Source organism: Daucus carota, chromosome 9 (assembly GCF_001625215.2).
Source record: "Daucus carota subsp. sativus chromosome 9, DH1 v3.0, whole genome shotgun sequence".
Taxonomy (NCBI): Eukaryota; Viridiplantae; Streptophyta; class Magnoliopsida; order Apiales; family Apiaceae; genus Daucus; species Daucus carota.
In genome coordinates, this window is record NC_030389.2 from 7,437,105 (window position 1) to 7,455,912 (window position 18,808).

Consider the following 18,808-nt stretch of genomic DNA (forward strand, 5'->3'; position numbering starts at 1 on the left):
TTAGTTGATATACAATTATAAACTATCATTGTACTATAAAATGTTCGACGTTGTAACATAAAATACTACTCTATATTTAGATTTAGTTTATATCTAAAAACATATTAGCCAATATATATCTCCATAATCTCGACAATAGGGACACACTCAAATTTCATGCTTTTGAGAAATAATTAAGCGAATCATGTCCATTTTTTATATATTTGGTCAGAGAAAATAGAAGTATATTAGAATTAAAGAAATTTTATAAAATTTCATCTCAGTCTCGTTAAAAATTTATAACGAATTAAAAATTAAAATTGCTAAGTGATCATTCGGATGTTAATTATTGGTGATGTAATTGTGTGACTAAAATCAACAATTTGAATGGTCCTTCTAATTTATTTTATAGTATGTTGTAGATATACTTGACCAATTCTTGAACTATAATTCGTTGTTAGTCATTCATTCAAAATATGTAATAAAATAAATTTAGGTCCGCGAAGTACTCGGGATAGTCTTAACTATGATATCCATGTATAGTAAATTTCAATTTATTATCGTAATATATTTGAAAATACTTAAACTTGTATTATATTAAAAAGGAAGTATTGAATTTTGCTTAATAAATTAGCTTCTATGTTAATAATAATCACGAAGGAGTGTACATAACATAATTAATTTCATTTAATTTATCAATAAAATTATCATGTTTAAATCATTATATTTAAATATAAAATCAGAAGTAATTTTTATTAAAAACTACAATACTATGAATATATGCTTAATTAATTTATCATTTACATGTTTTAACCATCTATTCATTTGTATGGTCAAAATACAAATATAAGGTATTTATAAATCATTTTAATAAATAAAAATAGTAAATATTAAACATTTAAGTGAATTTTTCTAATTAGTGAATTATTTTTATACATGCATCTTTCAATCACCCCTATAAAAAGTCAAGCAGTAAAGATATTTTCTTTGAAATACGTGTAATTTTTAAATGTCCCACATAAACCTGGCAAATTTGTTCTTCCGAGTTTCCAAAGGTCAAGTTTCTCTCTATATCAATTTCTTGATGAACAAAATAAATAGATTTGTATACATATGCTATTAATTGTGTTATATGTATACAATATTCTCTTCCAAATCATGGTGTTTTGAAGAAATTCAACAAGGCCAAAGACGGTATTGATCATGGGCGCCAGAAACATACAGTAGACTGAAAGCGTGCTCAAATTCTAATTTCAAATTTGTATGTATTTCCGTAAGTTATTGTTCTTGAGAATTCTATGAAAGTTATTGTTCTTGAGAATTCTATGAACTTGGTTTGCATTTTATACATAATTTCATGATCCATGTGGCTTGTTTATGCTTGTGCTCAGTATGACTTTCTTAACGAAGTTTATGTTATGAGATGTTATTGAATTACCAAATATTCATAGTTGTAAATATGATTCAATTGAATCATGCAAATTATGATGTTTACTCTAAAACAGAAGAAAAGAACAAAGTTGTGTTTACTGGTACTTTTTGACTTCTGTGCTTGAAATAAAATAATTTAAAAAATCATGTATTAATGGTATTAAATTATGTTGGTATTAATTAGAGGAGTTTTAAACAGAATTTACCACAATTAACTTAAATATATATATATATATATATATATATATATATATATATATATATATATATATATATATATATATATATCTTACAATAGTGTAAGATATGTTTGCCAAATGGACTAATAAGTTTATAACGGTCATTCGATTTCGTGATTAATAACTTTGAATTTGAATTTTAATAAGTCTGCATGCACTAAGTTTTAGTTTTTGACACTCATTATAATATTTATTGTTATTAGTTTGGTCACATAAGGCTAATTGTTAATAGAGCTATATATTAATTGGCTATCTAAGATCTTACAATAATGTCCAGATAAGTATATATATAATATTTGGGGGACGAGATTGGTTCTAGTTTTAAATCTTTTTGGAATGTAGATAAAAATATATATAAAAATAGGTCAACTTATCTTGTGAGATTTTATTGCAATATTTTCCTTACTCTTCAATGGGTGTTAACTGTGATTTGTGATGCCCAATAGTTAAGTAAAATATATAAACAGAGAAACTGTCCGAAAATACTATATGATAAGTGAATATATATGTGTGTGTGTGTGAGATCCATAAATAAATAATTTTGTTTGATTTTATGGTATAGCCCTCATCTAAATTATCATACCAATGGACTCTAATTTGTAATAATAAGCAACTGAACTTATAGTAATCCTCTATTTTCTTATTATAAAATGATAAATATTACTAATATCTATGACTTGGAATTTGAATTATTTTGGTATGACTTTTAATTCTCTTGACTAACACAAGAAACTTCTCATGTTATGATACAAATAACACAATAAGAAAATCAAATTCATAATCATAACATAAAAAGATCAATAAAATTTACAAACCTTATAAATTGTTATTGGTGTATTTTGCATAAGCAATACGACAACTTGAAATATCCTACAATTGTAGGTGTACAAAATAGAGTGAAGAGAAAATGGTACCCCAAATTTAAAAAACAAGCATACCTATAATAGACTTTCTATACGTTGATGCATGCATCTTTCATGTTTACTTCTTCAGGGTGTCTATGTATCTTCCTTCCGTTATATCATTACCTGAGATGTAAGAGAGAAAGTCACTAAAGCTCCCTTCATTGTATGAAATAGGATGTTGTTCATCCACTAGTTCTGGTGCAGGTACTACTCCTTTGTCTAAAGATAAGCTATGAAGACTAGCAATAGAAATGCGTTTGTTCTCAGCATTGACAGTTGCCCGATGTATAACACTTTTGTATTTACCATTGCTCATTATTTCCATCTGATCTCCCAATTGCACTACTAAAGCTCCTTCAACCAAAGGAACAGGATGCCACTTCTTATCACGATCCATGATTTCCAACCCTTCTTGGCTTTGATTTATGATCGTGAGCGATCCAAAATCTGAATGCGGTGGCATTCCTAGTGCAAGCTCCGGTTGTGGACAAGCTGGGTAGTAGTTGACTGCCATAACTTGCGAGCCTCCATCAATATCTTCTTGCAAGTATGTTGGGTTTAACCCTAAGCTTTGGAAAACTACTTGCATGAGTTGCTTTTGTAATAAGTATGTTGCTTTTGTGTATTCTCCCATCTTTTTTCTGTAAGAAAAATGTCCATTTTTGTTATTGTTAATTTTCAAAATAATTATTAGCTACTTTCTTATGATTGAAAGGCATGATTCTCTTCTTTAATAAATAGGTTGAGTAGAACTATTTCTCTTACATGGATTATGATAAAGAATCAATAAAACCCTTACCTTAATAGGTGAAGCAGATCTATTGTATTAAGTCATGTGTGTCTCAACTTGATGACAAATATTTTAGTGTCATAATGTTCATAATGTTGGTGTAACTTACTTGTAGCTAGGGGGATTAGAAGGCCATTGCTCAATCCACTTTTCTATAGGATGAGAATAATGCTTGATGAAATCTCTCCAAAAATGGACTTTATCTTTCATATGATTGAGGCTTGTTCCATACCTTACGGGATTATGAACATTAGCTGAAGCAAGGTGCATTTTCTCATCACTAGGCAGGTTAAAGAACTCTCTTGCAACATCTATAGCATCATTCATGGTTAAAGTTGATATTCCATGATTAATCACCTACAGAATTAAAGAACGGCTACGTAAGATAAAGATATTGAGATTGTAACCATGCATGCATGCTATTTGATGTTGAAATATGAAAGAAATATCTCCCAATGGCCTTGAAATGGAATGAAATTTAAGATCAATCTTTATTTAAATCCTTCCAAAATAGTCTATTATCATTGGTTATCAAAAGAATATTTTACCTGGAGTATTTTTGTTCAAATTGGATGAACAAAAAAAAAAGAAGCGCATGAAATAATTGTTCATGAACAATATAAAAGTCAATTTTTAGTGAATATCTTAGGGATTTGTACAAAGCTCATAATATGACACAATGGATGTGTCAAAGTATTTAAATATATAATAAATTACCTGGAAGAAGCCTAATTTCTTGCAGGCTGCGCTTATGTCATCAATAGTTCGAGCTCTATGAGACGGGTTGTTTAGGTTGGAAAGATCGATGATGGGCAAGTTGGTGGTGGAGTGATGACCATGGCCAGAGTTTGGACGCTGTGATGGAGGCAAGATGAATCGTTGAGGGACATTTGATAGTCCCATTTTGGTAAGTGTCATGGTACTAGTAAATGAAGTATCAGAGGTTTCTCCTTCTTGTTGCATTTTTTCTTGTATGTTACTCATCTTAGCTGATTATTTGGCATATACTACATTCCCTATATATAAGCTCCACTGTTATTGTTTTTTAACTTAAATAATGTATTTACAAAAGCGATATATATCTCTTATATTTGTACATTAATATGGAGAGAGAATTTTTCTAGCATGATGGTATGAGCTTCATAATATATTGCAAGTTTGTGTGTAGGGTGTGTAGGGCCCACATGGCCTGGGCGATGAATATGTACAACACCATTGACCAGTTGAATTGAGCAAGTGTATTGCACGCAATATTGGAAAGCCTGATCCCGCCTCGTTATGAACATGTCTACATGGATACGACCAGCTTATGTTTCGGCCCATTGGTATTATTTTCAAATTAGATAAATATATCAAACGGTTTTACATTGAATTTGATTCACTGTATATTAAAAAGTGATACACACACACAGTCAAGGAAGGGAAACCAAAACCAGACACTGTTTTGCTGTAAATTCATTTGGCCATTTTGATGTATCTAATTCTTGGTGTGTTTAGTATGTCCTAACATTGAAATAGAATTTTGATGGATATTTTGTTTATTATTTTTATTTTTTTAAATTGAAAATCAATGTGTTGAGTTATTTTTTAATTATAATTTTTTTTATTTTAAAATGAAAAGTGAAATACAAAAGAGTAATATATATAGACGTTTTCAGAAAGTTTGATTAACTTAAATGGTATGTGACACATTTTGGTTATGTGTCAGTATTGTGCAATCAAAAATAACATTATCAACACTTATTGACCCCCTTTCTTTGAATACGCTGTATGTGGAAAATTTGTACTAAGAAAGGTAAAAAAAATGTATGTATCTACCAAATTGATTTAGTCATTTCTACAATGACATGTTTATGGTTTCAAATTTTTACAACACATCTCCTTAAAAATTAAGAATTATTAATTTTTACTCGACCCTATTTATGAAAACATGTATGTGTTCATGTAATGAATATTAGGGTCAATATAATATGAAATAAATATGATAGCTACAATCTCTTCGATTACTTGTATGATTATAATCTTTCAATAGGCATAAATATGCACATACAACTACATGTACATTCATGTATACAGTATTTATATTCAAGATTCTAGAAAATGCTTAGGTAACAAGAACCTTGATTGTAACCACCTCAAAAAGGTAATGGGTGTTGCTATATTGTTCCTGGTTTTCATATTGCAATTGTGATTTAAACTCACTCAAGTGGTATGTATACCAGTGGCCTCAATAGTTGAGATTCAGGTTAAATATAATGGAAGTCTTTAGTTTTAATTTTCAAGGGGATGGCAAAAAGTTTTGTATTAAACTAATGCAAATATGTTTGAGTACTTGACTACTCATATTGTTATGGATAGTATCCCTTATGATCAAGAATAATGTTTGATCTAAAAAAAAGAATCAATGATTTTCTTTTCACCTTAGGATTCATTATTAGTTTTTTTAAGAATTATAATGACTATTGATATGCTATTCTGATCAAGCTCGCGGGATAGGCGAGAATAAACTCACACGTATTTTCTAAGGAATATGGCCAATTAATTCATTGGATATCTAATCATTAGCTTATATTTTCTTTAAGATTATACCTTCACCAACTATCATGAAGTATGACGAGTGCGATTTAGTACAAGCGATCTCCCACCAATGGATATATCTTTTCTTGAAGCAACGAACACTTAAGGTTCCAAAGGACATCATAACCCTCTCTCAAAATGGATGGAGGATAGTGAATCACAAGCTCTGAACTATAATAAAAAAGATTGACTATAATTAAGAGGGTACACTGTTGGGATAACATTAATATCAAGTACATGATAATTAATAGGAGAACTCCATATTTTTGGCTTAGAACGACCATGAAAACCCGACACTTGTTGACTTCTTAGTCGAATGTAGGAGTGATGACCAAGAAGTCGAGGACAGGAGGATAATCTCACATTTCTTAAGTCTTCCGAGAGTCTTTGTAAGTTTTTCTCGCAAATATATAGTACCCTCACATATTCTTTAAGAAGGTAATTTGAGTTAAGAGGATAGTTTAGGAGAATATGAGGTAATTAAATTTTTCTCTATTTTATTAATTTGAAAAATTGAGAAAATTAGAAACTTAGAAAAATAAAACGGAACGATCTGAGAGGCGCCACATTAGCGGCTCCGTCTTTTCCTTGGTATAAGTATATTGATAGTTTGATTGATTGATTTAATGCGATGTCATCAAATTTTTAATAAACTTTTTATAATCAAAATTCAAAACACCAAAAATATCACCAAAAATTAAAAGACTTTTCAAAATTTAAATCAAATACATGAATTATAATTACTTTTTTGGTATGAATTATATTGGTCCAGTTAATGTTAGAAATTAATATATTTTGGTTTAAGTAAACGAGAAAACGTCCGGACGAGCACTCACATGTTAAAAACAAGTACACTAAAAATTAACCAATTAAAGCAATTTTTTAAGATGTAACTGAATAAAATAGATATCCGATTCTTATAACATGATTTTACCTACAATTTTTATATAATTAGAAATTATTTGTTTCAAATAAAATATAACTAGAAATTATAAAAATCAATGTATTAATATTATTTAATTTGATTATAATCCCGTTTAACGATTAAAGTTATGATTATGTTTTATTTCAAAAAAACGTCACCGTGTACGAAACGTGACATATGCCTATTACTAAACCAATCCAAACGAAACGTGCTCAGTATATCCCGCTTAGAGTAAGATCTGAGGAGGGTAAAATGTACGCAGACCATGCCCTACCCTTAAAGTAGAGAGACTGTTTCCGTGAGACCCCCGGCTTAGTGCACAATAGATAAAATAGTGTGTGATACAATATAAATATAATACCTTAACACATGGCCTTCTTCACATGATACTTACCTTCGCACACGATTTGATTTCGTTACATGGGACTTACATGTGTCGCAAAGTCCTCCGCCAATTGTATGATTTGAACGCTTTTCGGAAGATGATAACTTGAAAATTAATGGACTCCGCCTCAAATATGATGTTAAATGAAACCAACACCCATGTGCCAGAATAAGTTTATGATTTCTGAGTAAAGGGGTGAAATATCAATCAAGGCAGTTACGTGAAGAAGAGAGAATGTACCTGGTGGTGGTTGTGCACGTCCCCCCCCCCCCTCCCTTTTCAGAAATCGAATGAATTGACGTGTAAAAGTCTTGAAACAATTGATGCACAGAAGTGAAGAAGAAGACACAGAGAGGAAAAAACAGACCGAATTGAGACATATGCCTATTACTACTTTCAAGAGTCAAGGTCCCCAGCATATGATTGTTGGGGAGCCTTTATCCAACACACACCGCAGCAGATGATGAATCAAACCAAGAATGGTCAGGATTTAAAAAATTTACAGTACGTCCAGCGCTTAAAAAACGTTGTATGCCTATCATCCAGCGGTTTTAAACGCTGGATCGATAGGTTGTTGTTTGATGTCCTAACGCTTACAAAACGTTGGAAGCACATATAGGTTATATAAACGCCGGACTTATTACTGCTAGGTATTACCACGCTGTTCTAGAGTATTTGTGAGTAACATATCAGAAATTTAAAATATAATATTTTCAATAAATTTTTGAAAGTGAAAATATTTTCATAGAGAATTAAAAATAATATATATTCAAAAAAATCTAATTATTAATATATTACTTTTGAAAATTTTAAATCTTATCTACTATCATTTGTGTATATATTATTTTATGTTTAATATCATTTGTCAATAAATAGGTAATATATACACAAATGATATTAAATAAGATTTTAAATTTTCAAAAGTAATATATTAATAATTAGATTTTTTTTTTGAAATATATATTATTTTTTAATTTTCTATTAAAATATTTTTACTTTAAAAAATTTATTGAAAATATTATATTTTAAAATTCCGATATGTTACTCACAGTCACAGATGCTCAAGAACAGCGTGGTGATACCTAGCAGTAATATGTCCGGCGTCCGACGTTTATATAACTTATCTGCACTTCTTGTGCTTTTTAAGCGTTGGACATCAAACAACAACCTACCTGTCCAGCGCTTAAAAACCGCTGGACGATAGACATACAGTGTTTTTTAAGCGTTGGACGTCCGACAAAACTTATAAATCCTGACAGTCCCTGGTCTCATCCAACGGTTGTCGGGGTGTGTGTGTGTTGGATAAAGGCTCCTAAGCCGGAGACCTTGACCTGTTGTGTTTGGTTGGGGAGAATGAAATAGAATGAGTAAAATTACTTGGAACTAATAGAGATAGGAGGGAAATTTTGGAATAAATTTAAGTGAGTGCAAAATTGCTATGATGAGATTTGAGAAGAAATTGGGGGTAGGAGAGAATGGAGCATTCCATCTCAAATTGAAGATATGATCTCTAGCACATAATGTAAGGAATGAAATGGAGGATTGAATCAAATTTGTTAACAAATGCTCATAATATAGTTCATTTTTCATTTCATTCCTTCCGGAATTATTCACCCCAACCAAACACAAGATACACCAATCTTATTTAAACACACAACAGTCAGTTGGGTGATATTCTTTTCAACTCTAAAACACTAGATGTAAAAGGACTCATTTTACCCTAGAGTCTTTTCGCATTCACTGTCGTTTCGGCTCCAATCATGTTTTCTTCTCTTTGCTTCAATCAACTCAACACATGTGTTTTTGATTCTGCATTGTATTTTATAGTGTTTGATCCTCATTGAGTTTATTATCATCGAGATTTTTATTTTTTGATTGATGTTTTACTGTCTGCATTTAATTTATTACTAGGGTTCGTTGCGGTGACATTCATGTGATTTGTCGTGTTTGAATGATAATATAATAACTTTCTCACCACCATATGAATATACACATGTTAGTTCAGTTAAATAAACTACGGTTTGCTACTTTCATTTTCTGATTTATTTTGAGTGGAATTGTGAAGATGTGTTGACTTTAATCTTGTTTGTTTGTGAGTATTTGTTTGTTTGTTTAATCCTTGTGTTTTGTTTGGTTTTTGGTGTTTTTGGCGATTTTTCGTGTTACAAATGAGACGCTTCGTTGTTCATTTCGCATACCACGAGGCAACCTGACCGACAGCATAGCGGTGGAGGCCGATGGTTGCGGCGACGGCGAGGGCGGTTTCGGGATGCGATTCGGTTTCAGAATGGAAAGCACTAATTGTGCCTTAATTGAGGGCGTTAATTGTGCCTCCTAATTGAGGGCGTTAATTGTGCCTTTGAGGGCGTAAATTGTGCCTCTTTATTGAGGGCGTTTGCCTTATTTGAAGGCGTTAATTGTGTCTTAATTAAGGACAATAATATTTTATTATTATGCCTTAATTAAGAGCTTAATTGTCTCAATCATGAGTTATCATGATTGTGGGAATATTTTAATATAATCTGTTAAATATATCGACTTATATTTTTCTTGTTTCTCTTGTTTTATTTTCATTTTATTTTCAGAATTCTTGGAAGAAGACCGATTTTTCTTTTCGGACATTAAAGTTTTATTGTCTAAATTTCCCCGGTCATCTTGCATGTCCGACGGTTAGATAATAAGCTTTCTTGAATGAAAGAATTATCACGGTGAATTGTCGATTCTGATTGAGATTTATTCTCATTTAAAAAAAAAAAATTATTTAAGATACGGACCGGTGTACGAGTATGTAAAGAGAACCATCGCCGCTGGGTTTGGCGAAACGGGCCCTGAATTCAATTGGGTCCGACCCAAAATAATATACGCGCCCCCTCCACAACTTTTGCTTTCAAGGTATGTATTTGTACGAATTACAACTCAATACACGTGTATGTATGCATATATATGAACCTTACAGTGACTTATTTTTGATATTGTTATGTATGATGGAATCAGCTTAGGGTTTGGTTGATTTGATGAGTTTCTAGATGATGTACTGTTAATTTAATTGATATTCTGAAGCAATTTCTGTAAATTTCATTGTTTTGAGATTAATCGAAAGCGAATTAAACCGTTGTTGTGATAGTCGATTTTGACTCGTAGATTTTGTAGTTTAGGGGCACGTTTCACGTATATATGATTCAATAAACTGCTGGCGAAGTATTCGCGGAAATTGTAGGTTCGTGGTTGGAGCACCAAGTAGCTCAATGATAATGTGAAAGAGTGTTATGCTCATGGAAGGGGATTATCGTAGGTGTCTAGTTGAATCGGGTACTTGAGTAGATTAGGTAATAAACTCGTTAATTTTGTATTTGTTGTCTTCAGTTATCTTGTTCACAGATATCGAACTTTTTTGGCTCCCGGAAATAGTTCTGTGTGTTAATTAAGTACTCTGCTCACAGTGACATTCGATAACTCTACACCTGCGATGACACAGCATTAGATTTTTATTTAATTTTTTTAACAATGAATTACTGCACATTTCCATACCTCATCTAATAGTAAAGAGTTAGCAAGCGAATGCATTTGAAGAAACCGAGGAATCGAACTAGATTTCATTTGAAATAGCTATCAAACAATTTTTTCTGTTGTTTAGATTGTACATTTACTAGATTAACCAGTCGTCTGTCATTGTTTAATTTGTTCGTGTTGTCAGTTTGGGGTTTTAGGTTTGTAGTACACAATTAATTTATTTATTTGGACTGTATATATGATACAATGGATTAACTATTGGCCTTAGCTTGTTTTATTGATTTGAGTTTGTTTTGGTACAGCAATTTACAATCCACGACCTGGGCTTTGAGTTTGAAGAAAAAGAGGAAGCGAACTAGAAGGTAATACATTGTTATCTAAGTTGTCAATGGCATCTGCACACAATCAATGACTCAGTTTGACTTGTTTGATTAATTGGTTTGCGTTGTTAATTTTGAGGGTTATAATGTTTGTTTTGTAATTGACTGATTATGTATACTGGATGCTTTACATTTTTTTTCTAGGTTTCATTTGTGGTTGAAAAGATATGGCTGAACGTAAAGTCTTAAATAAATATTATCCACCGGATTTTGATCCGGCAAAGATACCGAGGAGGAGGCAACCGAAAAATCAACAGATTAAGGTACGGATGATGCTTCCCATGAGCATAAGATGCAATACATGCGGAAATTATATCTACAAAGGAACCAAGTTCAATTCTCGAAAAGAAGACGTAATTGGCGAGGTAATTATATGTGTATCAGTGTATGTAATTATATCTTGTTTATGATATTCTTCATCTTACAACAAGATTTTTATGATCACTAGTAGCCCACAGTTACATGTATGCTTGGATAAGGTCAACACAATATTCGTTTATGTAGTTGTATACTATAATCCAATAGGATAAAAAGCAAGTCATCGCAAAGGTATTCTGGATAGTATAAAATCTCACCTTTTGGAACCCATGAAAGTTAAAATCATTACTAGTATCAGACACACACAGTGAATATCAATTTGATTTTATAGCAGCTTCATTTTGAAAATGCCTATGCTTCGTTTTGCACTTCCCTGTGCTTTTCCCGTTTAATAACATTAGACAAGAACATCCACAAATCTAGACACGTGTTTCTTTTTGCTATCTTAATATTGCAAACATGCGGGGTATCATGCAGTATGCTTCCACCCTAAGAACACTGCCATAAAAGTATATAAATGTACCTTAAGATCAAAGTAATTACATCAGAAGTACTTTCATGACATTAAAATTCCAGTTTTTAGCAACTCTGTAGAGATCACTGCTACTGGTAATAATAAACTGCAAACTAACCTTTGATGGTGCCTAGCAGTTGGAAAGAGAAATTGATGGAAGGCTATGAGAAGTAGAGGAAAGACATTGAACTCCAAAGTAATAACTATCAGACATCAGTTAGAGATAGAAAGAGTTTTACCGCAGGAGTTAAATTGTAATTAATCTATTGTTTTATACTTCTAGTGTGTAATACCCAATTTACTCTAAAATTGTCCATAGTTCGGGTACTTATTAGCTGCCTTGGCCTGGTCAACACAATTTTTAATAACATTAGGAGACAATATTATTAGTGTTATACCTTCTTATATTTTTGTTATGTTTTTTTTTTAACACAGAATTATTTTGTTCTGTTTTTTTTTCCTATTATGGATCTCTAGTAATTACTGACATGTGAACGTTTACTTGGCATCTTTTGCAGACATATCTCGGAATCCAAATATTTAGGTTTTATTTCAAGTGCACCAAGTGTTCTGCTGAGATCACTATGAAAACAGATCCACAAAATTCTGATTACGTGGCAGAGTCAGGTGCATCACGTAACTTTGAGCCCTGGCGTGCGGAAGATGAGGTGAGCATTTAGCTTCTTGGAGCTGCATATATCATAATATGGTATCGAGTAACTGACTTGTTTAATATTGAAATTATGTAGGTAGTAGATGAAGACAAAAGGAGAAGGGATGCTGAAGAGATGGGTGATGCGATGAAATCTCTGGAGAACCGAACTCTTGACTCGAAAAGAGAAATGGACATTCTTGCTGCACTGGATGAAATGAAGTCTATGAAGGTATGTCTTTGGATAACACGCAATTACTGCTTTGCACCAGCATTGTTTCCCAGGTCTTGTGTTTATGCTATCAGTAGCACACAGACTTCATATCCACGTCATCACTATATTTAAATGAGTAAAGTTCACTTTTTGTACTCGCACTTTACTCAAGACGCCACTTACAATACTGTAATTCAAAATCGAGCACTTGCAATATCAATTTTTGTATTTCATTACATTTTGTTGCATTTCGGTAATTTGGATTAACTCCGTTAATAATTTAGAGAGTTAAGTGCACTTTGTGTACTCGCACTTTACTCAAAGTGCATTTTGTGTACTCGCACTTTACTGTAAATTTTCAATTAGAGTATTGCAAGTGATGTTTTTGAGTAAAGTGGGAGTACAGTACACAAAGTGCACTTTACTCCTTAAATTACTAACGGAGTTGACCCAAATTAACGGAATACAACAAAGTGTAATGAAATACAAAGCTTGATATTGCAAGTGCTCGATTTGGAACTACAGTATTACAAATGTTGTCTTGATTAAAGTAGGAGTACACAACGTGCACTTTACTCTATTTAAATTGCAAAAGGGCTAAGAATACTCGTGCACTTATTTAAGCATAACAGTCATCCTCTGATCAACCAAACATAGGCTTGTAGGGTTCCTACTTATCTTTATAAAACTTTAGGTTGATTTCATTATCCTGTAACAGGGAGTATTTTGGCGTGCTTAAATTCTTGTGATTTTTTATTGTGGTCGTGTTCAGTTTTTTAGCTTCTCTAACTTAATATTGACACTAATATGTTTTCTTTAATCTGTTCAGTCACGACATGCAACAGTTAGTGTGGATGCTATGCTTGAGGCCTTGCAGCGCTCAGCTCCAGAAGAGGTATTTATTGAATGGACTTTAGTGCATATATTATCGGAAGATCAAAGAAATGGCACTGATAAAACATTTAATTTTGGTACGGTTGTAGTCACAGGACGAGGATAAGTTGGTAGAAGAGGATGAAGCTCTTATAAAATCAATATTTCAAGTGAGTAGCATAATAGTCCATTTTCTTGCATTTATGCTATTACGTGTTATATGATGTGGACTCGTTTGTTCATATATGAGGTTTGCTCCTTACCAAATTTCATTATAGGGATCAAGAGAGTTTGTCAAAAGGATTAACGATGAAGATTTAGAAGATGACGAGGATTTAACAGAGTCGGCTGCTGAAAATGGCGAATCTTCAAATAGTTCAAAGGTATGATATTTTCTGAAGTGGCAATGTATTATACATATATGTAATATTACACACACATGTAGTATTTATGATATTTTCTGAAGTGGCAATGTATTATATATGTGTAAATATGTCATATTACACACACATGTAGTAATTTGTAAACTTCAATTAAAAATTTTAAACCATTTCTTGCTTGTCGAGACATTGAGTTTCACATTAATAAAATTCTCCCATCACAAAATATATGCCAAAAAGTGTATTGCACTCTATTTTGTAGTTTTTACTAAATCTAGTTATCGTATTAAAGAACTAGGATACAATGTATATCTGATTACTTGATAGTTAGGTGGAAGGATTTTGTCAAAGCACTAGCAAATTATTAGAAGCAGATGAGATTTGATTGCTCTGTGCAAGAAAATAATGTTTTGGCTTGAAAAACAAAATTTTGTGGTTAGGTTTTGGTATGCGATTAACATGTAGGTAATTGTATGTCGAAATGAATGAAATCGTGGTCCAAGTATAACTATTATTTGAAAAGGAAAATATATTCAGTTATATACTTTCTCTTAGTTTATTCAGCATGCTATTTTTCCCTAGTTCATTTGGCTCAAATATGTTTCTTTGGCCAGAAGCATATCTGCATGTCAGATGAAAGTGTACTTGTGTTATTTATTTTTGGCTCTAAAACATGCTTTTGCCTTCTAGAATTCTAGTGCTGCATATTTACTGAAAATAGGCATATTACTTTTAGCAATTTGGTCCAGTTTCCTGACACCACGTGCATTTTTTTTTTCAGTCATCCTTTTTAAATATAATTTAATCTAAACATGTTTCAAAAAGTATTTCTTCATTCTGTTATTTAAGTTTTAATGAACTCAGGTGTCTAGTTAAAGTGTTTTAATTTAATCTTATACAGAGAAGAAAGTTATCTGAAGAATCTACTGGCAATCCTACAGACCACCTGACAAAAATCAGCACTCTTGATGTTTCTAAAAGCAAAGGTTGGTACCCCCTCTTTCTCTCCCGCGTATAATCTGTAATGTCTAGAAAGAGGTGGCTGCTTTATTAAAAAAAGGAAATCTATTTGAAGCATGCCCTCAGGGTTTTTTGTGCTAATCTATATATGATCTAGAGGATTGTTTTGACTTTTGATAATGTGTCTTATAATGTAAGAAGGGAAAGAAGCAATATTACCTTATAGTGTGTTTAAGCATCACTTGTAGCTGTACGAACTACGAAACCCTTTTGCCCGTTTTTGATAGAAGTGAATGGATACCACACGTTTATGACATACATTTTGTTTCTTCTAGTTTTTACTTGGTCACATCATATCTTTAATTGTCTTGGCGAGAGTTAGACCGTCAACCTCCCGGAAAAGAATGAGGTTTAACAATTGGCCAATTTTAATCAACAATTAAAATTCTTTGTATTTGTCGGTGTTAATTTTGTAATCTTTACTCTGTCAGTAACCATGTGATTGAGGTTTTCTCAACCTCTCTTTTCTTACATTCCTAAGAAGTACGAACAATTATAATAAAAATATATTTTATAGTAATCCTTGACAAACAAGTAAAGTTGTCTTAACTGCCACGGAGACATTAGAACACCATCTTCACCATAATGAGCATCTGATCGCTGTGTTACTATATCTGCTTACGCTCATCCTTTGGGTGTTGCCAAGCCAATAGTTTCAAATTATCACCCTTTTCATGGGCAAGGGCTAGAAAGATTGTTAAGATACTTGATTTTTCTATGACTATTAAAGTTTATTTCTCTTTAAGGTATATAGGGGGATTTGTCTGTAGCTTGTAGCTTGTAGGTGTTGCCATTTTGCCTGAGGGAAAGGTAGTACCTGAGTTTATATTCAAGTAATCATAATGGATAAGTTAATTAAATGATCTCGTAAAAGTTTATCTGTTTATGTGCAACCTAATTTTACAATTTGTATAATATCAACGAGTAAATTTAGTCATTGAAATTTTAGTCTGCCAATGTCTGCTATCTTTGTGGCATATTAAGAATTCTGGATTCTTTATGAACTGCTAACATATGTCATATGCATAATACGCAGATAGTACTCCTGGTCGAAGTACTTTCATTTTCAAGTCCTCGACAGTCAAAGTTTCAGTTAAAAAGAAGCCTGTGGCTTCAGAAGAAGGTGAGAACAAACAGGAGGGGAAGCAGAAAGATAACACTCAACATGCCGAGGAGAAGGCCAACATTCCAAGCAACGGGTTACTATCTCTGGGCCAATATGACAGCGATGATGAAGATGATCAGTGAAGGGCTGGAACAATACTATCATCGAATTAAATATGATATTCTTAGTTTCCGTTTCCTGTGCCACCTTTGCTCCTCCCATAGCTTCTGGTTTCCATTCAGCATTTGTATGTTCTTTCCGGCGCAGTAGAGTTTTCTGCCCCTCCCAAGTTACTATCCAGATTATGTGATTTTTTTTGAAGCGTTCTAAAATGCTTGCAATGCCTTTGCTAATGCAGTAAAGCATGCATCCGGAAAAAAGGATAACTACTTGTATTTGGCCAAAACATGGATGTGTTTATATAAACATCGTGATACCTAATGAAGATAGTTGCAAAATACTTTTCAAAGTGTAAATAATCGAGTTTATGATATTTTTAGGCATAATTAAATTATCGACTCTTAGAATACAAAATTGTCAGACTGATTTGGAAATACCAACCAAAGTTGTGTGTAATTTTGGTCTATAAAATGCAGATAGTTCTAGTGCACGAATACCACTTGAATTTTACTTTTATCCATTCACGAATATATTAACAAATTTGAATTAATATAAATATATGAATTGATGTGTATTCGAATCAGTGTTCTAAAAATCGCCGAGTCGGCCGAGTACTCATTCCGAGTACTCGTTTTTAACCCCTCGTCCGATCCGAGTTCCGAGTAATCGGGTTCAAAACCGATTTATTAAAAAATCGGTCAAACTTCGGTTTGACTCCGAGTACTCGAGGTCATATCCGAGTTTGACTTATCAATTTTTTATTGTTTTATTTGAAAATTATTTCAAAAGAGACTAAACGTAAATTTATGTATGTTTTGATCTTTTTTTGGTAAAGTACTGACATTAATTAGAAAGTATATGTGTTTTATGATTAAAACTTGTGAATGATTATTATGTCAAAAACTATCAAACAATTAACTTATATTTGAACTTCATTATTTCAAGTGTTTTATTAAAATATTAATATTATTAGATAGTTTTATTATTAATCAGTATATAACTATATATGAGAGGAAAAAATTAATTAAAAAAAATACCCGATTAGTTATCCGATTACTCATTCCGAGTACTCACCCGAGTTCCGAGTACTCATTTTTCCGGAACCAAACCGAGTTGGACCGAGTTCCGATTTTTACAACCTTGATTCGAATCATAGGAGTTAGCAATGGTCGATATGCTCATATCGGTGACGTTACTGTGCCAAATATGCCATATTAATTTAAGAAGCGCAGGGAATAAAATTTAAATCAGGTCGAATAAGAAAGTATTGTAAACATATTAATTCATGTTCGAGTTAAATTAAAACATGTTATTTATAAATTTAAGTTAAATTCATGAATTCGGTTTCGAGTCGAATTTGTTCCTGATATTCTACTTGTAATGCAAAGATTATTTTTTAACAGTTACATTATGAATAGTAATTGTTGGATAAAAAGACAAGTTACACTAATTATTTCTGTATGAAAAAATTCTCGAAGAAAAGACAAATTGAATGGTTTTTCATGGCCCCAAAATAATAATAATAATAACAATTCTCATAAAAGAAAAGCCAGTTCCTTACCGAACTTAAATGATTATAAAATATTTTTATTAGGGTTTGTCCAGTGTGTGCTCATGGGCACATGCTAAGCATCAAATTTTATAAGTTTGGTAGATTTTGATTGGTGTGGTCGGTGAATTTGCAGGAGAGTCCACCATTATAAAAAAACAAGAGCCAATCAAAATCACTTAAACTTATGAATTTTAGTGTTGGGCACACACTAAAAAAACCGTTTTTATTATACCAATATCAGATGAATCCCGTGTTCAAAATCATAAATTTCGTGAAAAGATTATTTTTCTTTTTCTTTTTCATTTTATATCGTTGTTGTACTAATTACTAATATTGCTCTTTTTATCTGTACAACTTCCGTTTTAATTATTTTATTTTTAATAATAATATATGTATGAGTGCAATGATATAATTTAAATGAAAATATCTTATCTCTTGTCGGTTTGATTCTGGAAGATCACCTCGAAATTTGTTAGAACAGATTCTTAGACATATTCATATAAGCCTAGTTATTTTAATAATAATAATAATAATAATAATAATAATAATAATAACAATAATAACAATAATCTATACTATACTATATAATTTGTAATCAAAGGTTTTAGTTATATTTTTTGGTTTGATACTCTCCTTTTGGGACTACAAGTCTACAAATGTGGAGTCTATTAGTATTATATTGTTAAACAGTTTCAAATACTAAAAAAACTCATAACAATACATTATCATATAATATTTCATTAAAAAAATTATCATTATGTTATAAATAAAATTATAAATATACAATTTTGAATATCTTTTTTTAACAAGAACTTTCATATAACTCTTTTTAACTTTAACATGTTCTATTTCAATATAAACATGAACCATTACATAAACCTTTCTAACTCTAATCTTAAAAATTGTTGTTGTCAAAAAAACCAAGATTACAAAATTACG

The 18,808-nt window shown here is 31.7% G+C and overlaps 2 protein-coding genes across 5 annotated transcripts; one reads left to right on the plus strand and one right to left on the minus strand.

Annotated features, from left to right (window-relative positions):
• Nucleotides 1-2,630: 2,630 nt before the first annotated feature.
• LOC108202243 (2-oxoglutarate-dependent dioxygenase 21, chloroplastic) lies at nucleotides 2,631-4,307 on the minus strand. The gene is made up of 3 exons (XM_017370635.1): nucleotides 4,062-4,307; nucleotides 3,454-3,701; nucleotides 2,631-3,195 (listed from the first exon to the last, which is right to left on the minus strand). Exons 1-3 carry the CDS (start codon nucleotides 4,305-4,307, stop codon nucleotides 2,631-2,633), a joined length of 1,059 nt encoding a protein of 352 aa, XP_017226124.1.
• A 5,648-nt stretch (nucleotides 4,308-9,955) lies between these two features.
• On the plus strand, nucleotides 9,956-16,657 carry LOC108200464 (uncharacterized). Of its 4 annotated transcripts, none has more exons than XM_017368623.2 (10): nucleotides 9,956-10,123; nucleotides 11,044-11,103; nucleotides 11,266-11,486; nucleotides 12,472-12,621; nucleotides 12,703-12,837; nucleotides 13,649-13,714; nucleotides 13,803-13,862; nucleotides 13,971-14,075; nucleotides 14,974-15,058; nucleotides 16,129-16,657. In XM_017368623.2, exons 3-10 carry the CDS (start codon nucleotides 11,289-11,291, stop codon nucleotides 16,338-16,340), a joined length of 1,011 nt encoding a protein of 336 aa, XP_017224112.1. In that variant the 5' UTR covers nucleotides 9,956-10,123; nucleotides 11,044-11,103; nucleotides 11,266-11,288; the 3' UTR covers nucleotides 16,341-16,657. The 4 variants fall into 4 exon arrangements, with proteins under 4 accessions (XP_017224112.1, XP_063941090.1, XP_017224113.1 ...); XM_017368624.2 differs by lacking the exon at nucleotides 9,956-10,123 and adding an exon at nucleotides 10,160-10,557; XM_064085019.1 differs by lacking the exon at nucleotides 9,956-10,123 and adding an exon at nucleotides 10,441-10,540 and having other exon boundaries at nucleotides 16,129-16,560.
• Nucleotides 16,658-18,808: the final 2,151 nt, after the last annotated feature.